Genomic DNA, 21,437 nt, shown 5'->3' with positions numbered 1-21,437 from the left:
AAAGAGCGTTCATAATACCCATAGCCTTGCCAATTGGATGTTTCATATCAGTAAGGCAACCTCCCTCCTTGGTGACAACAGAACCAAGATACTCAAATGAGTTGATGAATTCAACTTCTTGTCCATTGACTATGATGGGATGGGGTAGAGATACATCAACCACTTACATCATTTTGGTCTTCTTCTAATTGGACTAGAAGACCAAGCTTACTTGCATCTTTTGTAAATACATTCAGGGCACTGATGAGATTAATTCATGAGAATGCAAGTACAGCCATGTCATCTGCATATTCCAGGTCTATTATGCCAAAATCACGCAGTACCAACCCCTGTATGCAGCTAGTGATGGCCTCCAGTCAGTCAACAACAGCATTGAACAGATCAGGGACAGCCATGCACCCTTAAGAGATGCCTCTGTGGTACTCAAACCAGTTGGACACACCTGTACCTAAGCAAACAGCTTTCATTTTGGCAGTGCATATCTATGAGAAGATTGCGGAATTTGCCACGCACACCAGCATCTTGCAGGCAGAGCCAAAGGGAGCAATGCCCCAGAGAGTCAAAAGCAGCTTTTATATTAATAAAAGCTGTATACATGTCATCCTTCCCACACCAAAACTCTTGGGCTTTTTTAATCATTTGTCTAATGGTAAAAATCTGTTCTGTGGTTAATCAGCCAGGCATAAACCTGGCTTGCTATAGAGGTCACAAATTCCTTATAGTGGGCTTAACATGCTCAAGAAGAACCAGCATGAACATGAATTTGCTTGGAATGGAACACAAAGTGATGCCATGGTGAGTTGAACACACCAGACAATCACCTTTCCCTTTCCAAAATAATTCCACGGTCCCAGTCATCGGGTAGTTTCGCATGAATCCATAGTTGGTTGATAATATGTGTCAGCCACTCCAAGACAGAATCCCAACCGTGCTTGATCAGCTATACCACAAATATCAGCAGCACCGCAATTCTTGGGCTTATAGGCTGCACTTCGAACCTCCTCGATAGTAACATCCTCTACATGGAGGGGCAGTTACTGGACTCTTTGCATCCTCCTGGAGCTGCACATCAGCAGCTCTGACGGAGTGGTTCAGAAGCTCCTGAAGTGTTCTTTCCATCCACTCAGACATTCTGCCTTGATGTGCAGTATGTTATTGTGTCCATCTTTCACGGGCGAGGATTTGTTCTGTAGACCAGCTTTTAAGGTGCACAGTTCTTTACAGACAAGCCATAATCATTTCCGGCCAATGACGCTTCCATCAATTGAGCCTTATTTCCCCAAAACATTTCATGGTCCTGCTTTAAAGTTGTGTTATGCAAGGCACTGAGCCATCAGTATTCTTGATACTTCCCATTTAAGTGAGCCACATGTTGTTTTCCTATGATGTCCGGGCTCTGTTGACTGATTCATTAATGTTTAGGGCTGGTGCACCTTTTCCCCAGCACTTTGTTGGGGCATCCATAATAGAAGGCTGGAAACAGTCCCACAAATTGTTGATTTCCTCATGATCAAAGTTTTCATATGCAAGGATTAGAGCAGAGGTGGGCAAACTACGGCCCGGGGGCCGCATCTGGCCCTCCAGGCATTTTAATCCGGCCCTCGAGCTCCCACCATGGAGTGGAGTCTGGGGCTTGCCCCGCTGCAGCGCTCCAGCTGAGGAGCAGGGTCGGGGGCTTGCCCCAATCTGCGCGGCTCCTGGAAGCAGCGGCATGTTCCCCCCTCTGGCTCCTACACGTAGGGACAGCCAGGGGGCTCCGCACGCTGCCCCCGCCACTCCCATTGGCCAGGAACCACAGCCAATGGGAGCTGCAGGGGCGGTGCCTGCAGACAGGGCAGCACGCAGAAGCGCCTGGCTGCGCCTCTGTGTAGGAACCAGAGGGGGGACATGCCGCTGTTTCTGGAGCTGCTTGAGGTAAGCACCACCCGGAGCCTGCTCCCCTGACCCACTCCCGCACTCCAACCCCCTGCCCCTGCCCTGATCCCCCTCCCACCCTCCGAACTCTTCAGTCCCAGCCCGGAGCACCCTCCTGCACCCCCAACCCCTCATCCCCAGCCCCACCCCAGAGCCCAAACCCCCAGCCGGAGTCCTCCCGCCCTCCCGCACCCAAGCCCCCAATTTTGTGAGCATTCATAGCCCGACATACAATTTCCATACCCAAATGTGGCCCTCGGACCAAAAAGTTTGCCCACCCCTGGATTAGAGTGTCAAATCATTTGCAGATTTCAGTCTGGTATTTCATTTTGACAGCAACATCAGTCAGTCAGTCAAAATGACTAATGGAAGGACTGGTTTGAGTTGCCCTCAACTTCGGTTTCACCATGGCCACAGGCAACCTGCAGTCAATATTGCCGATCACCCAACAGAGATGTATACAGATTCTCCACTGTTTAGATACGAGAATGATCTAGTGCTTTGTGGATTCGTCCATCATTCAAACACCAAGTCCAGGCATGTATGTTCTTCTGTTGGAAATCGGTGTCAGAAATATGGAGTCCGGTTGCAGCACAAAACCTGAGCAATCACTCACCGTTATCATTCATGGTCGCATCCAAAAATAAATGCCCAATGCTTTCCGGCAAAGCTGTTCTAGCATTGGCTCCCAGCGTAGCATTGGCATCACATAACACAATGAAAATGTCATGAACAGATACTCTGCTGATGACATCATACATGGCTGGTGCATATAGTTCCTTGTCTTCCTCATCATCAAGGTTAGCAGGTGCATAAGCAGCAATGATGTTGATGTTGCCATATCTATGAGAAAATCTTGCCACCATGGTACATACGGAGATGGGAGACCAGCTTCTGAGGGATTTATGAGTGTTCCTTGACTAGGTCAAGGCAACACTGTCAAGACTCACACAGCCGACACCCTCACCACCGGGGGATGACCATAGACAATTATAGCCATTAATAATCATCTTGGCAGCACCACTCCAACATGTCTTGCAGAGTCCTGCCATAAAAATGCTGTATTGGTTCAATTCTCATGGTCTTTCACGTAACAAGACAACAGGAGCATCAATGGTTTTCAGGGGGAGTATGTTCCAAATAGCAAACATACATTATGTATGCAGTCCAAAAATCCCGAGTCCCCTGAATTCGATGAGGGGGTCGGTTCCAGTCAGAGTAATATTTGTCTAAGGTTCATACCAGCAAAAGCCCTTTCAAAGCCCTTCACAGTATATCCCACTCTACCTACTATCTCTTATTCACTTCTGCCTAGTGGTTTGGGGGAATTTATGTTAAAAAGTCAAGTCATGAAACTCTGAAAAAGTACTGGATTTGCAATGAAGCTACTTTTTTGTAAAACATTAATAATATTTCAAGACATTTCCACTGCTACAAAGTGCTACTACAACGTCAATAACATTATTACAGATTTTAAAAAGACTAAAACAAATGCAAGTTAATAAAATTATGTGAAAGACTTCTAAAACATTAAGTGACTAACAAATTTATAAATAGCACCAGTGAGTTTGGTTTTATTTACATTATCTTATTTTTATACTCATATTTTAATCAAGAATGAGCTAAAATGACCTGACACCTGTTGAAGAATGCAACACACACTAATGCCACAATTCAAACACACTAATAGTTTCTTGAAAATAAAACTAATGACTCACGCTAGTACTTTTCTAAGACTTTGGTTCGGATTCTGATTTCACAGTACTGTACAGTACAAGTAACTCTGCTAACAACTGTGCAGCTACCCTGGTGTAAGATTTTACGTTGAATTTCAGTGCTTTTAAAGGTTTAAAAATTAGACTCAAAGTTATTGGAACATTTAAAAAAAATGTCTATTACATTTCAAACACATTTACGTCTGTACTTTACATGGGCAATATTAAGACATACAAAGCCAAGCTAGGATTGCAATAAGGCACAGCAATGTATCTGATTACACTAGGATGTACTACATTCTAACTCTTGTGTCACAACAGTTCCCTAAATAAGTGTCAAAACACACATTGTCATGTCTTATTTCTAAATTATAGCACCATTAGACCTGTCCTCCATACTGCAACCTTTTTACATTAATACAAAAACTTAAAAAATTAAACTGAACATCAGATACCTCACAGTTCTTCAAAATTTCTGAGTCTGTCCTTCCACTCTTTTGTATATCTTGCATAAAGGAGGCCAGCGCTTCAACAGAGCCAGGAATTACAGAGGGGCTGGTCTTCCCTGAGAAACTGGAAACTCCATTCGGATTGGATGAGGGACTACTTCTGTTGAAACATGAAGAAAAACATTTGAATTATTTATTGTGCCAGATGTTGTCCAACAACAGTACTCAAAATAATACACTAGTAATACAAAAGCCTTTGGTATTGAATTCTCATTTTGAAATCTAATACACTAAAAATCAGATTGATCTGATCACACAAACAAGGAGTGAAGTCCCAGAGAAGAGATTTGGATCCCTGAAAAGAAACAGATTCTAATCTTGAAGAATGCACACAAGTGGTAAGGAAATGAGGGCAGGTAATGGTGTGTAGATGTGTATTGTTTTGTCTTGATCTGTGTATCTCTGGTGCTGTTTAAAGCAAAAAGTGATTGTTATAGAAATCTTTTTGCAAAATCTGTCTCTATTTGCTTCAACTATAATATGTCCCTGAAGGGGTAAATTATAAACCAGTGCGCTCACAAAAGTGGAGCTCTGGGAAAGGGCATGTTTAAGTTACTGGGGAGTCTTAAGGAGGTCAGCACTGGTCTTGGGGACTAGGGAAACTGGGCCCAGGGATCCCACTTCCAGAAAGGGTACCACACAGAATCTATGCCCAGGCAGAGTATCAGAAAGGCCAGAGTCAAAGAGCTGAACCACAGGGAGATTAAAAACAAAATGAACCAGTGTCAGGATCCAAACACAGCAGCTTAGTGAGTGTCCAGAGGAGGGAGATCAACCAGGGCTGTGACAGAAGTATTTTAAAAAATTAACATAATGGCTGTCCAAGAAAAGAGAAAGTGTGGCCCTCACAAATATACAGTTATTATTGGTCACCAGCATAGATTTCAATAAATCATACATTTTCCTTAAAGCAGGACTCCTTAGTAGTTTTTGAAGACAGCAGCTTACAGAAAAGTGTCCTTGTATACTGCTGATGTCTGAAGTTTGAGAGCAGTGCCTCTAGAGCAGTGGTCTCCAAAGTGGGGTGCGCAAGAGGATCCTTCGGGGTGCGCGGCAGGAGGAGCACCTTTTTTTCCCCTCTGCTTCGTCAGTTTGGGCGGGAGTCCGAGCGGCTTTTTTTTTTGCTTTGGCAAAAATGGTAGAGCAGGCGCGGCAGGGAGTGCGTGCTCAAAAATGTACTGATAGGGGTGCGCGATCAAAAAAGTTTGGAGACCACTGCTCTAGAGCTCTAACTTCCTGTGAGAAAATCATACTGATGTATGGCATATAGCCTTCATCTTAGTAGCTCTAGTTAGGAAGAATCTCTTCCCGTTTACCACCTGGTCCTTTAGCCCAGTGCTTCTCAAAGCCGGTCCGCCGCTTGTGCAGGGAAAGCCCCTGGCGGGCTGGGTCAGTTTGTTTACCTGCCGCATCCACAGGTTCGGCCGATCGTGGCTCCCACTGGCCGCAGTTTGCTGCTCCAGGCCAATGGGGGCTGCGGGAAGGGCAGCCAGCACATCCCTCAGCCCCCGCCGTTTCCCGCAGCCCCCATTGGCCTGGAGCGGTGAACCACGGCCAGTGGGAGCCGCAATCGGCCGAACCTGCAGACACGGCAGGTAAACAAACCGACCCGGACCGCCAGGGGCTTTCCCTGAACAAGCAACGGCCCAACTTTGAGAAGCACTGCTTTAGCCCACATTTTCTTTTCATATTTTGGGGGCTGAATAGAAAAAGAATTCAGGTTTTCACAGCAACTGTTTATTACAACAGACAAGTTACTATAAATATCCTAAACTTAATACAGCATATGTTCTTGCACCCCACTGTTAATCTTGTCACACCCCAGTTTGAAAACTAGTGTACTAACAGATTTAAGTACAGATTTACAAAACTCACAAAGGGGTGAAATCTCACTAAGGGTTTCCATTGGCAACTATAAAGGGGATCTAATATACAATACAGATTACTTCAGAGATGTGATATTATTTCTTTGTACTTGAAGATTAACTAGCCCTAACTTCTTGATTAATGGAATAGGTGCAGACTAATGAATACATATAAGTGGTAGATGCGTGTAATACATATAAGCTTTTGGGCTACAATTTAATCACAAATTATAAATCCCTGTTTTCCAGGGAAATGCATCCTCCCCTCTTTCTATTGGGAATCTGGTACAGTCCCAAAAAAATCTTTGTCCTAGCCTTAATTCCTACTTGGAAATTCTAACCCTCACAGGAGGTGAAAGTGTGGGGTAATGCAAGTGAGCACATAAGCTTTCTGTGGCATCTGAAGGCTAACCACTTGGGGTCCTTGCTGAACTAGTGATCACAATCCTATACTTGATAAGCTATCTGGTAGGTTCACTAGCCCAGATTTAGCTTCCTGGCACAATGGCGTTATCTGCTTAAGTGGACAGCTTTTTGTATTCCTTTTTGTGTTTTGCACATTACAGTTGTCTTGCAGAATCCTATTTCATATCAGGATGCTTACAATACATTTTCTTTGTTTTTATGAAGTGTAAAGAAAAAGAAAAGAACTGCAGTGCCTCCTTCTGCATTGATAGATATTATGAGACCATCACGATTACAGAATTTTTCCTTCTTGTCTATATAAAGATGTACCTATAAATAGAATAGGAATTGGCAAGATTCAACAGGTATGTTCTATTATTTTATAGCTTTATTTAATAAAATACTCTGGATATAGACTGGCATTCTTGGCTCAACATTTATTGTTTCAGCTGCTTGGAAATGGTGACTGTTAGCAGTTTGAGTGACATACTAAAAGGTTGTCTAGTTTCATTCTAAGTACCTCTCTATCTTCAGAAGAAATGAGATTTTGTGGCTTTCAACAGCAATACTCATTAATCACAATAGATAGTCCTATCCCTCATACAGCAACAGTATACTAAAGGAATTGAATTATCTTTATTCATTTCTCAATGCCAGAAAACACATCAGTATTACAAAAGGCTGTGCAAGATCACAACTGTCGCTCACACTACACTGATATAACTGATCCCGGACTGAATGGACCTAATCCAAATCCCACTGAAGTCAATGGAAAGGGTCACACTGACTTCATTGGGCTTTAATCAGGCCCAAAGCGAACAAGAAGAAAAAGTTCAATCTTGAAAGGAAGAAAGAGACAAGTAGGAAAGACAAGGAAGATGCATTTTAAGAACAATAAATAAATGTGAACTGTGATGCTTCCTCCTGCATTACAAAATGTAAGTACAGGTAACTGAATACAATTACTATTTTAATAAACAATTTTACAATAACAGTGGTCTTATATTAGCTGCATTTAACATATGAAAGAACAAATTATTCACAATATTATATTTCGGTAGAAGTAGCCTATATACATGTTTACATACAGATTTAATAATGCAGCCGTGTTCTCTACAGATTTAAAATAATCAAGAAGCACACCAACAGCTGAGGGATTATTTCACATGTATGCTTTGGACTTGTTTGTCACCTTTCTTTTTGTCCCAGCAGAAGCTAACAAGGCCACATAATAAATTCTGAAGCTTTGTTTTAGTAAAACGACATCACTTCAAATGAGTTGAGGCATCATCCAAACAGAAAGACAAAAAAACAGCTGTAGTCCAATACATATTTCCTATTTTAAAAAGATATACATCAGTTTGTGCTATACATTACCATTACCTGTTAGTATTCAAGTTACAGCCAGAGTTGTAGGAACTTCTGATGTCAGATTCTATAGAAGAGTGGGAGAGTTCTTGCACAGTTCTCACCAAATCCAAATTTTCCATATTTTATTCCCAAGAACGATACTGTTGTTATCCTTTGAAAATACAGAATTATCATACTCTCATTTCAAAAAGCAGTTTGGCTTCGTTGTTTGATTAAACAATTTGATTAATCTTTAGATGCTCATCATCTAAGCACATTTTCAGTCATAACAGTCATAAACATGAACATCCTAAACTCTAATACATAGTCTGGGGGGGGGAAAAATGAGTTGACATACTTCAAAACCACTTGGTAAATGTTTTCATGACTGACTCTAACTTAGCTAGAATATCAAACAAAATACAGTCTATAAACAAATGTAAATTATCAGTAAGGCAGTGGTGAAAACGATCAAATGGAACACTATGGTTCAATCTTCAGATCTACCCAAGCCGTGCCCAGCACAGGACCAGAGGGGAGTTGGGCACAAAGACAACTCCGTGACATTGAGAACAGTTAGGGATGGATGTGGCTCCCAGTGCTAGTTAAAGTAGTTCCAGGAACTACTTTAATTTATGCTGACTGGTAAAGGTCCCCAAAGGGCAGGGTGGATAAAAATCAATGATTAAAAAAATAAATCATTTTTTTGATTTAAATATAATTTTTTTGATAAAATGCTTTTTGAGAAAAACACCTATCTAAAGATAGTTTAAATTAAGATACATTATAGCTCAAAGATATCTCATCATGGAATAGGGATTATAAATTCTAATTCTAGAATAGGAGACAATATATTCATGTAATGTTTAAGAAAAGTTTTGTAAATGAGTTCCAATAGTTCATGGATTAGAGACCTAATCTTATGATTATTTATGTATTATTATGTATAGATTATTTAGGTTCAATCTTTCTATCTACCCAATGGGACTCAGTGCTCAGTCTAGAAGATACCATCAGAGATGCTTAGTTTTGCAGTTCTCAAACTGTGGATTTGTGTCTCCAGAGATAACATGCTTGTTAACAGCAAAAATGTTTTTAAATAAATAATATCTAGAGGTGAGAAATAACAGACCTCAACCCTATTGTCCTGCAAATTTGTGTACACAGAGTCAATCCCTTACCTCTCTCTAAAAGTACAAAGTTTCAAAAAGTTCAATGAATAGAAGATAGTTGGGGGCGGAATAGATCTGGACAAGGAGAAGAAGTCTGGAGATAAATGTGAGACGGGAGGGACAGGCAGTAGAAACAAAAGAGAAAGTGTTTGAGCAGCATATTCCAGAAGTCTTGAGGACTTTGAGTGTAGCCTTCATTGATTTGAGACCTACCATTCTCTCACTAGAAGCGAAAGCCTATAATGGCAGCAGGCCGTAAAAGAGACCCAGTTTGGGAATATTTTAATGACGTTCCTCTACTTGTGGGTAAGGCAGGCATGCGTGCAAAATGCAATCAAAGTGCAACAAAGAAATGTAAGGCCTGGTTGCCTGAATGAAACAACATCATGAGAAGTGTTCCTTCTCAAGAGGAAGCTCGCTGAAGATGATGAAAGGAACATGTCTGAACATGCAGGATCTTCAGGTTGGTAACAACCAAAAAGCATGCACTTTTATGTAGAAATCCATGATTAAATTGAGTCTTCCTGATTAGTGATTTAAATCAACGTGATTTAAATCAAATCTACTCTGTCTGTGAATATTGTAGAGTGATTCACTCAAAACGTTTTCAACTTTTTTCCCCAACAATATTTCTCTCCAACTAAGAACAAAATGTATCCAAACATGAATTCAACTGTAGTTAAACATTACAGCTAATTAAAAGTATAATAATTTAAAATAACATTGTATGACAATAAAATCAGATTGTGTCTGACACTGCAACAATAAGATTTGTACTTTGGGTTTCTGGTGTCCAAATAAGTAAACAATTTTTTGTGGGGTGAAGGAGGCAGAGGGAAAACAAGAGATTTCTAGTTTGCACACTTTCCCCACTATTAAAAAAAAAAATCAGTAATCTCTATGGTCCTTATCTGAGCACCTACTACACATTAACGAATTTATCCTCACAATACCCCAGTGATGTAGGAAAATATTATTAACCCCATTTAAAGATGGGGAAGTGAGGCACACAGAGAGTAAATGATTTGCCTGAAATTACACAAGAATTCTGTGACAGATCTGGGCAGGGTCAGCTCCAGGGTTTTTGCCGCCCCAAGCAGTGGGGAAAATTTTTTTAAAAGGCCGCGATTGCGATCGGCGGCACTTCAGCGGTAGCTCCACCGCGCTGCTTTCTTCTTCGGCGGTAGGTCCTTCCCTCCAAGAGAGACCTAGGACCGGCCGCCGAATTGCTGCTGAAGAGCCCGACATGCCGCCCCTTCCCCTTGGCCGCTCCAAGCACCTGCTTGCTGAGCTGGTGCCTGGAGCCGGCCCTGGATCTGGGAATAAGATCCAACTAACCTGTATCTCAGTCCAATACCTTCATCACAAGACCATCCCTTCCTCTCTCTACAGAGCTTTTCTAATGCATTGGAGGGACTATAACATTGATTTGTGCAGAACTTAAGCTTTCATTTTTTTAAAAAGCCTATAGAGTTTTTAAGATATTAACATGAACCAGTATGATGCTGTCTTACTAATTCTACAGATAGCTAGTTCCAGTACTCCTACTCATCTTAAAGTTGCTTTTCCAAGCAGCAGCTGATGAAAATTAACTAGACTCTGGTTGTTTCATTGCTGGTATTTAATAACTCTGTAGGCAGCAGTGAAACTGAGAAAAGTCATGTCTGAGAAAAGTACTTTACAGGCAGGCACTGCAGCTATCTCCATGAGAGGAGGACCTAAACAAATAGAAGCTGGGGAAAGGGTAGAATACTAAAGACGCACACCTCCCTAACAGTCAGAGGTGCTTAGAAAAAGAAAGCTCTTTCTCCCTTCTAGCAGCCAGAAGGGATGTGGAAAGGCTTTAAACTTATCAGACACCTAAAAGCAGATATAAAAAATAGAGGTCCCAACCAAAGTTTAGGGACAGCTTCTTGGCAAGAATCCCACCACTCACCACTTTCCATCAGTCTGAAGTCATGGATTATGTTCCTTAGCAGCAAACTGCTCCTGGTATTTGCTGGTGGCTCTCCTGAACCCAATCTCTCATAATTGGCTCTGTCTGGTAAGTTTAGTATTTAAACTAATGGGTGTCTGGTAAATTTGCATCAAGCCCCATACTAAAAGTCCCTGGATTGTGTCAACTGTTGATCCAGCCCAGGAAAGCCAGAAGTTGCTCCCTCAGGAATCCATTAGCACTGCTCTACAAGTCAGCAAAAGAAATCATTACAGAACAATATGAGGTCCTTTTCTCCCTCAAGGACTGAATAAACTGCCTTCACTGCACTCAGACTCAAGCGCTGCCTCAAGAATATCAGATCAGGCCTGGTCCACTCTTGGATATATAACAGCATCTGGAATAATTTTCAAACACAGTTGTCACATGATTTGCATCTACAAACAACACAACAACAAACTATGTTACAAGTGTTCAGAAACCATGCCATGGACTTGCTGGAAGTGGAGAGGTGAAATACAGTGTGTGGTTTCTGTTGGTATGGTAACTCTGAAAAGAACTCTGTCCATAATATGTACTGAAGTCATACTAGTACTATACTAGCTACAAAAGTGTTCAAAAAACACTTGTCAAGCACAGTTCTGCTCTGTATAGATAAGGCCTTGTACCCTTTCTGTACTACAAAAATAATCAAGCCACGTAACCTAGTTACAACATGATTAAAAGGTGTAGTGTGGATGGGACATAACTGTGATGTAAAGGTCCTGTCTAAGGTTGGACATTTGATCATTCCAAAAATAACTGGTCAATTGACTAGTCAAATAATGTCAAAAATAGCCAAATATTGTAAAGCACTACTTTATCAAAACATTAACAACAGTAACAAAAAAGAGTATGACTTTATAGTGTCCAATAGATCTTAGATAAATACTTATACCTAAGTACAAAAAAACAAGTTACTTAACTGAGTTATTTTAACTCAGAAAAATGCAAAACACAATTAAGTGAAGTTCTGAAAAAAATGATAGCATGATTATATTTTATAGCAATATTAGGTTAGCATTTAAATATGAAGTTACTCAAGACTTAACAGTTACAAAAGAAAAGAAACATGAAATTAAACAGAAACAAAAACAAACACATAACTATAAAAGAAAAAAGTCATTTTTAAATGCACTTATGCTAGGCCAACTCTTCAAGCAGCTTAATGGCTGTGCATCTATTTTCTTTGTGTTAGGGGAGAAGGTTTAATGAGTGAACCCTCCTCTCACTTCTGAGTTTGTATGTTTGTCTAGTCAGTTTAGATAGTAAACACTTCGGGACATGGAGCATGTCTTTTAATTTGTTTAATGTGCTTTGTAAGCTGCCATGTACATTGATGGTCTAGTATACAATGATATACATACATACAGTACACAGAATGTTTGTTCTGAAGATTATACCCAGTCAAGATGCTCAGCTTTCAATCAGTTCACCTCCCCCCCCCCCCCCCCCAACAGATGGCATTAGCAGGTAGGAAAGTGAATGACAAGACATTTAAGTAGGCTTGCTAATCGACAGCACTAGGATGCAATCAAAAGAGTAGGCTGCTACCCAGTTCCTGGCATTCTTGCTGGAATATTTGTTGACAATATTTGATGGTGGTCAAATAATAGTTGGCCAGTCAATTGATATTATTTGAGCAGTCAGTTGACCAGCTTGCCAAGCCTAGTCCTGTCCACATTACAAATTTTAACATTATTGTAACAGGATCAGGAAATAACTCAGCTGTCATGGGGTCCCTTATTTTGGTTGTTCTTGCAGTATAGATCAGCCCTTACAGTCCCAAACACTGATCTTCCATTCAGTGTAGAAAGACACTAAATTAGACTAGTCTGCAAAACTAACTCTTATGTGTTTTCCCTCAGATGAACTGATGCAAGTTTTTTAATACACGATAAATACCTGTGAGCAAAAATATGAAGACGTGCACATAAAATTGCATCTAAATTGCTCTGAGCTTTCAGTGTGCAGCAACTACATTTCAGACATTAAATGCTGGCTTTCTTATCACTCTTAAAATAACTGGGCCATAACAGGAATACATTTGATCACTAACCTTCATTTGGGAGAACTAAACTACTTCAACTATACCAGTGCTTAAGAGCGTGACAAGTGACCTTCACTCTTTTACAATTTTAGATTATTCTCATTTTTAATTAAATAGAACAATGACAGGAAACACTTCCTGGGTTCTATTCTTACAGGCCAAGGTACATCCCAGAACAAACTGTAGGACCAACTCAAAAAAACATGAACTAAACATGTATGCTGGTGAGCTGCTACACCAACACATTTACAGGGGGGACTACCCCCTTCATTTAACAACCGCCTCATCTGAGCAGCAGATGGTGCCTTTGCCCTCAAGTACTTTCCTCCCCTCCTCCTTCAGGCCCTCTCTCTGTCCACTATCTCTTCCCTTTCAGGCCCACATCCTATCTCATGTCCCTATCCTCCCACTGGGTCACCCCCCCCCCCTTCTCACCGCCCACTGGTTCCTATCCCCCCCCCGTGTCCTCCCAGTCTCTTCTCCCATCTCTCCCTCAGTCCTCCCAGCTACCTCCTCAGTCACTTGCTCTCCTCTCCTCCCTCTAGCCCCGCCTCCTTTTCGTCAGTTTCCTCTCCCCTAAAAGCTCTCCGCCCCCCCCCCCCCGTTCCAATTTCTCAGTTCAGGCTCCGCCCCTCTCCTCTCATTCGACGTTTACCCACCGCGTTCTAGACTGTTGACAGAGCTGCCGCCCCAGAATTGGTCGGAAAGACCGCCACTCGCTGTTGGGGGCGGGGTCCAAGCTATAAATGAGGACGCCTCGCCTGGGGGGGGGGGCGGCTGAAAGCTGCGGCATGCCAAGACCCGCCTCACTGGGTGTCTTCTACTCCAAGGGGCCATGTCTGGGCTCGCTCAGCCCTTACCTGCATCTCTGCCTGTCCGGAGGGAGGGGGTGTCCTGGTTTCAGCACTGTTCCCCTCCAGCGACCGTTAGGCGGTAAACAAGCACCAGCCGCGATCTCCTTCCTCACGATTGGCGGCTGGGATTCGAACGTTGGGGGGGACAGAGGGCACGAGAGACGGGGCCCCCTCGCGATGATTGGCTGTTCTGGCCGCGCGCCAGACCCAATCGTGCGACGTTATTGGCTGAGGTGCGGGAAGTACAGGCGAGCCATATCCCCGCGTTCCGATTGGCAGGTGCGGCCGCGCGCTGCACGAGTACCCGGGTCATGATTGGCTGAAGGGAAGAAGTGGCCGTAACACCGCCTGCTGCCCAGTGATTGGCTTTTGCGCTCCGGCATAGTGTGCGGGAGGCCTGGCTTTCCTACGCATGCTCAATGACGGACGGTGAGGGATTTTTGCGGATTGTACATGCGCAGAGCGCTCACACAGCGGAAAGTGTATTACTCATGCGCAAATGTATCTCTGGGTACTGTCTTGGGGTGCATGCGCAAAACGGTCGATGGGGATGTTGCGGGGCCTGTGCTGAGCCTCACTCACCCGTAAGTAAGGGCCCCGCGCCCCCTTTTAGCTGGACTTCAGACTCCAGCTCTTCGCCGGGGTTTATCAGGCTACAGGCAGGGGCGAGAACCCGGCTCCTATCCCTGCCCCCCCCCCCGGCTCTAGCCCACTCCTCCCTTCCCAGAGCTGGGGAGTGAACCCAGGAGTCCCGGCTCCTATCCCTGCCCCCCCTTTCCCTTCCCTCCCCGAGCTCGGGAGTGAACCCAGGAGTCCCGGCTCCTATCCCTGCCCCCCCGGCTCTAGCCCCCCTTTTCCCTCCCAGAGCTCGGGAGTGAACCCAGGAGTCCCGGCTCCTATCCCTGCCCCCCAGCTCTAGCCCCCCCTTTCCCTCCCAGAGCTCGGGAGTGAACCCAGGAGTCCCGGCTCTAGCCCCCCCCCCCCGGCTCTAGCCCCCCCTTTCCCTTCCCTCCCCTCCCCTCCTCTAGCTTGGGAGTGAACCCAGGAGTCCCGGCTCCTATCCCTGCCCCTCCGGCTCTAGCCCCCCCTTTCCCTCCCAGAGCTCGGGAGTGAACCCAGGAGTCCCGGCTCCTATCCCTGCCCCCCCACCCCGGCTCTAGCCCCCCCTTTCCCTCCCAGAGCTCGGGAGTGAACCCAGGACTCCTGGCTCCTATCCCTACCCCCCCCCCGTCCCCTTTCTGCTCCTAGAACTGGGGAGAGAAGCCAGCAGTCCTGGCCTCTATCCGTGCCCCCCTGCTCTAACCACCTCCCCCCATTCTCCCTTTGCTCCCACAGCTGGGGATAGAACCCAGGAATCCCAGCTCCTATTCCTTGCATGCCCATCTTGCCCCCACCCCGCTCCCAGAGCTGGGGAGAGAATGTAGGAGTCTTGGCTCCCAGGCCCCCTTCCCCTGTTCTAGCCCCCACTGCACAGACTCCCTTTAAAAATTGTCTGTTTTTCATGGACTTAGAACTGGGATGTAGAACTTCTCTTAAGGTCTTGATGGCTCCCCCAAAAGAGATGCCTGATGGGGGGCCAGCAGGACAATGCATCTGCAACATTGAGTCTCCTGCTTTGTCCCCCAGCTGTCAAGGCTCTGTTTGGTATCACCACTGGCTGAGAGAAAGGACCCATCTCACTCCCCATACACTGGAACCCCAGGTTGCAAACCAAACAGAGCAGGTGTTCAAACTTTTTATTCCCTTGACCTCACATTCTACTCCTCGCCCCCCCCCCCCCGCTTCTCCACGCTTATGCTCACAACCTTAACTCTATCCTAGAATCCTTTATGCTGCCAAGAGGTGGGTCGGGTGCTTGTTAGGGTGCTGCTAGTGTGTGAGGAAATGAAAGCAGACTTGCATGAACCACAGATTGAGAATCATTGATACAGTTTGTGCAGGTCTTACTTACTTAACTATTAACCCCAGTCAGTGACCTTAAGTGGATGGTACTCTTCTTAAGAAATAGACACAAGTTATTGCAAGTGGTTATTTGCATTTCAAAATAAACACTGATGTTTTGGACTAGTTCTTAGTTGCCCTGAGAGAGAGAGAGAGAGACACACACACACACACACACCCATCCATCTGTTATGTATATGCCATAATTGCTTACCATGATGAATACTTTCCAATCTATGTTTTAAATCAGATCATGGTCCCTTGCAGACCTCTTCCTAGCTGATCCTGCAGTAAAATCATGATGCAGTGTTTCTACTACCACAGTTATTTCCTTGACAACTGATAATGTAAGTACTCGATTGTGACTTCACTGCAGGATGAAGCAGAAGGAGAGGATGTGTTTTCACTAATGACTAAATCACATAGGAAGTATTTATTTTTTATGTATAAGGTGACCTGCAAATCAGTATGATAATGCTGATTCATTAAATAAAGCTACTCACTTGTGCAGCACCTCAATAAGGCAGGTATTGCATGTCTTAGAGATGGGTGAAATAAGCAATAGGTAAGGGACTTGTTTAAGGTCATACAGTGGGTCAGGGTAGAAGAAGGAATAGGACACAGGTGTCCTAATACCCAAGTTGTCCACTACTCTTTCTAGTAGGTGACACCCTTGCATTTGGGAATATGTGCTGACTGCTCCAATTAAGAAGTCTAGCAGGAAAATATTCAGCATATTAAAGTACTGACTGTTCTTCCTAGCCTGACTGTTAAGGGCATTTTGTTAAAATTGATAAAGTTTTGTCAGATTGAGTTGCAGGATATATTTAACCAAGAGACACCAAGACATTTGACTATTTAGAAGCCTTTAATCAAAATGGAGTGATATTTCTATGTTTTAAATGTGTGTGGAAACTTCAATAATTAAAATCCCCAGTGTGCTATTGAATGCTATAAATAGAGTATAATAATTGCAGCACTTTCAAACTGCACAAACCACCTGATCTAAGGAATTCTGATAGACTTGACATTTCTAGGACTGTATTAAAAAACCCTAGGATGATACTGTTTTTATAGACTAAGATGTTTCCCCTCATTAAGCTACACTAATGATAGCAAGTTACCACCCATTCTGATTAGGACTAAGGTTGACCATGATTTCCTTTCTCTCCTGCACACACTATACCTAACAGCTGTGTGATTTTTTTTAAAGACCCCGTTTTGTGTAAAATTTAATCCTGGTAGGTCAGTCTTGCTCTGTACATACTTGTTTTAGTCATCTTTTTATAGCTATAGCATCAAGGAACAGTAGCAAATTCACATAAGTCTGCAAGCATTTAAGCATTCCCCAAAGCTTCTCTATTCATGTGTGATGAGTAGTTCAGACAGTTATCCTTTGTTTCAACTAAGGTTGTCTAAGCAACCAGGTATTGACAATAGTAACTGAGCTGGAGGAAAGGGAAAATTGTTACCATAACTCATTGCTGCTATGCTTTGAAGAATTAAGAGTTGCTTTATGGTTTCTGCAATAAAACATTGCATTCCCATCTTTTAGTTTTTAGTGCCACCAAGTGGCCAGTTTGACTTGCTCATTAAAACCACTCAAAACTATTTCCATTTTCCCCCCTTTCTCATACCAGTGTAGATTTATTGCTAGTTGAATGTTAACATTTTTCATCAAGTAGTCATTCTTTTGAGCCAAATAAGATAATAAATGTCTTTGTTTTGCTTTAAATATTTACTTAACGTAGAGCCCAAGGAACAATGCTGTTTGATAGCACTAGAAATCTGAAGTCATGTGTGGTTGCAGTGCAAGCTTCCCTGCACTTTCAGGCCTAGAAGGATCGAAACCCTGACCAGGAGGGATCATCTCTAGGGTTCAAGCGTTCTGTCTTCGTAGTCCATTTGCTCCTTCACCTGCTGTCTTAAATTGTCAGTGTCTATTTTGATGTGGAAACAAACAGTTGTGAAGGGAAAAAAGGAAACCGATGAGGAGTGGGCATGAAAATCACTAAGGAAATCACAAAGGTTTGATGACAGGAGCAACTTATGGCAAACAGCAGAGCACAAAAGATTCTTAATTTGAAATCAAGTAGATCATGTTAAAACAAGATATTTTCTATTTCAGGTTCCAGTCAAGAGGAGGTTTTGTTTCAATTTCTTTATGAATGCTTCAAGTTTGTTTAATTCCACCATCTTACTAACCAAAATAAATACATTGTCTTGGAGGCCATGGCTTTGGAGGCAGCAAAAGTTTTTATCCCCCCGACTGGCTGTACCTTTATTCCCGGTAGCAGGAAAGAAGAATTCTTGTGATCTTCTTGCACTAAGTGAAACAGACTTAGAAGAACAGTTTGTAAGAGGTGATGGCCCAGGAGGTCAAGCAACTAATAAGACAAGCAACTGTGTGGTCCTGAAGCATATTCCATCTGGGATCGTAGTCAAGGTAATTCATTTATTTGGTTCCATTAAATAATTGAAACCAGCGTAATTATAGTGTGTTATTTTGACAAATAAAATATGCAGAATTTTAAAATACTGTGTGCAGAATTTTTAATTTTTGGTGCAGAATTGCCCCAGGAATATAATATAATTAGAATTTAAAGAGCTAAATGATAGCATTTGTGTTACTTTGTCCCAGATTTTTTTTTTTAAGGCAATCCTTTCATGATACCATTCATAGGAAAAGTAGGCAGCATCAAATTTGCATTCAAATGTTACATCCAGTTAAAGGGATCCTGAAATTTTCCTCTTCAATAGCTCCTATCATCTAAAGAACTCCAAAGTACTTTCTAAACTGTAAGCTTTCCAACGTGCTATGCTGTAAGGAAATTTCTCTATTTTACAAATGGTGAAATGGAGGGACAGAGCTTAAGTGATTTTTCCAGGGTCCTAGAGCAGGGAACAAAAATCAGGACTCCTGGCTCTCCCTTCCCTGTTACAAATGCTAGATGAGACTACAGATCCAATAAGCTTGGTACAAACTGAACATACCTATTGCTCCTCAAATTATTCATGAATAAGAATAATTTATTAACTAGGGGCTGGCCATTTATCCTTATGAGACAAATTTTTGCTCACTAGCTATAGCTTAATGTCTTCCTTTTACTCAGTATAATTTAAATTCAAAAGTAACTTCAAAGGAATGGAGGAGCAATCTTCAAGTCTACCAGTGAGAGGATTAAGACAAAAATCAATAGGCAAACTACAAGAACCCTTAAACAATAAATGCTACCTCAAAACATTAACATCACATCATCTGGTGGCTGCTAAAAATGGTTTGCTCTTTTCTGCTATAGCAGAAAGGGAGAGGCTAGCTCATTTAAAGTGGATTTTTTTTGAGCCACTAATTTAATTAATACACTTCATAATTGTTCTAATCATCTCTTGAATGTTACCACATAAAGAGAACGCTTTTCCTTTAGAAACTGTCATGACACAAATTTGGCTTCTTATTTCCTTGTGCAATTTCCCTTACTAGTCTGAAATTAAATATCTCTTATCAGAGTTGCTTTTTTTCCCTTCAGCCAGTACATAAATAAATAAAATCACATTACAGGCCAAGTATTCCACTCCTTACTCATATAAACAGTTTTAAATTTTAGGATTAATTTATATTAAGGATTTTACAGGATGAGGCTCTACAGAAGTACAACATGTTTAGTCAAAGGAAAAATGTGTATGTGTAGAATGAACAGAATTAATTTACAATACAATTTTTTTTTTCAGTGTCATCAAACTAGATCAGTGGAGCTGAACCGACAGAGAGCCAGAGAAATCCTGCAGCAAAAAGTTGACCTCTTTTACAAAGGTGAAAATAGTAACATTTTTAAAGAGAAAAGAGCAGCTGAGAAGAAAAAGCAAGAAAAGAAAAAAAGAGCAAAGGAGACTCTAGAAAAGAAAAGGCATATTAAAGAAATGCAAGAATCAGATGCCAAATAAGTGTGAGAGAAAATATCGATTTGGCTTGTCAGGAAAAGAGAAGAGTGTTTGTCACTACCCTTGAAACATGTGTTAGAAGTTTTCTGGCTTAATACTGTTATAAGACTTCATAATAAACACTATTAAAATGTTGAGTTTAGTGACCTGCTATTAGTGCAAGGCTAAAGTATTTAGCCCAACATTAATAGCAATCATATATTTCATCTTCTACTGTGGACATCCCAGTACACTCAAATTCAATATAATCAGTTCATTTGTGCCAAGTTTAGGACAGGTGTGATAAGAAAACAAGATCCATAAGACCTTAATTAAATAGATGTTACAGGAAAACTCCATCCAATATAGTTAATGGAGGGGGGAAAAATAAAACTCAAGCACAAAAGCATTAGAGATTGTGTCTAAATCTTCTCACAGTGAGGGGAGAATATTCTCAGCTGATTAAGTCAAAGAATGAGGACTTCTCCTGAAACATAGTCGGCCTTATCCTATAGTCCCTACTCAAGCAACTTTTTCATTTAAATCAGAATCCCCTTTATAAATTACAGTAGACAGATTGGATGAGCTATTTAAAAAAAACGTTTCTAGTAGGGTTGTCAATTAATTGCAGTTAATGCAAGCGATTAATGCAAAACAATTAACATGATTTTTTAACAAGAGTTAATCGCACAGCTTTGTTTTGACCATCTTCACTTACTGTACTACATTACTTGGTGGACATTGGCACAGTTCTACTGTGTTTTCATGATCTAGAGTGATTAAATATCAGAAAAAGTAAATGGAGCAAAGCAACAAAAGTTTAGGTCTTTTGAATGGGAAGTTTATTTTTAAGAAACTTCTGGATGGTTCTCTGGATAAAAAGACAGTTATCTGTAGCTATTGCAAGGCTGAGTTCCAGTACCATCGAAGGACTTCGTCTGCAGTACACATATGCGCTAAACATGCTTTCGCCTCCAGTTCTTGTGCTACAGATAACCCATTGACAGCAAATGATTCCTGCCAGCCGCGACAGAGTAGGCTTACAGAGTTTCAGGATTGCTACAAGCCCATGGACCAAACAAAGTACAACAGTTTAACCAATGCTATTGCAAAGTGGATAGCTATGGACTGCAGACCACTCAACATTGTAAACGACAGAGGGTTAAGAGGTGTTATTCAAATTGCATCTTCCAATCAGTGATCTACCTTGCTCTCCCAAGAGCCCATTGCATCACGAATACTTGGTCTATATCATAAGACTACAAAGTTGGAGCTTTGTACAGCACTCAACCCAAGGTTTAAGAATCTGAAGTGCCTTCCAAAATCTGAGAGGGAAGAGGTGTGGAACATGCTGTCAGAAGTCTTAAAAGAGCAATACTCTGATGCAGAAACTACAGAACCCAAACCACCAAAAAAACAAAAACAACTTTTTGTTGGTGCCATCTGTCTCAGATGATGAAAATGAAGGTGCGTCGGTCCACACTGCTTTGGATCATTATTGAGCAGAACCCATCATCAGCATGGAAGCATGTCCTCTGGAATGGTGGTCAAAGCATGAAGGAGCATACAAATGTTTAGCATATCTGGCATGTAAATACCTTGCAACACTGGCTACAACAGTGCCTTGTGAATGCCTGTTCTCACTTTCAGGTGACATTGTAGTAAGAAGCGGGCAGTATTATCTCCCATAAATGTAAACAAACTCATTTGTCTTAGTAATTGGCTGAACAAGAAGTAGGACTGAGTGGACTTGAAGGCTCTAAAATTTT

The 21,437-nt window shown here is 42.1% G+C and overlaps 2 protein-coding genes across 2 annotated transcripts in view; one reads left to right on the top strand and one right to left on the bottom strand.

Moving 5' to 3' along the window:
- MPHOSPH9 (M-phase phosphoprotein 9) overlaps positions 1-13,938 on the bottom strand; it is a 47,177-nt gene extending 33,239 nt beyond the window's left edge. Inside the window, exons 1-3 of the mRNA XM_065417775.1 lie at positions 13,816-13,938; positions 7,792-7,930; positions 4,085-4,238 (exon numbers count right to left, since the gene is read on the bottom strand). Of these exons, the coding sequence (XP_065273847.1) occupies positions 4,085-4,238; positions 7,792-7,898 (261 nt within the window). The 5' untranslated portion in view covers positions 7,899-7,930; positions 13,816-13,938. The remainder of the gene's footprint in view (positions 1-4,084; positions 4,239-7,791; positions 7,931-13,815) is intronic.
- A 341-nt stretch (positions 13,939-14,279) lies between these two features.
- On the top strand, positions 14,280-20,521 carry MTRFR (mitochondrial translation release factor in rescue). Its single transcript, XM_065417880.1, has 3 exons — positions 14,280-14,393; positions 17,879-18,196; positions 19,480-20,521. Exons 1-3 carry the CDS (start codon positions 14,301-14,303, stop codon positions 19,690-19,692), a joined length of 624 nt encoding a protein of 207 aa, XP_065273952.1. The 5' UTR covers positions 14,280-14,300; the 3' UTR covers positions 19,693-20,521.
- Positions 20,522-21,437: the final 916 nt, after the last annotated feature.

Source organism: Emys orbicularis, chromosome 16 (assembly GCF_028017835.1).
Source record: "Emys orbicularis isolate rEmyOrb1 chromosome 16, rEmyOrb1.hap1, whole genome shotgun sequence".
Lineage (NCBI taxonomy): Eukaryota > Metazoa > Chordata > Testudines > Emydidae > Emys > Emys orbicularis.
Note: the sequence above shows the minus strand (reverse complement) of the source record. Positions and strands in the feature narration are given on the sequence as shown.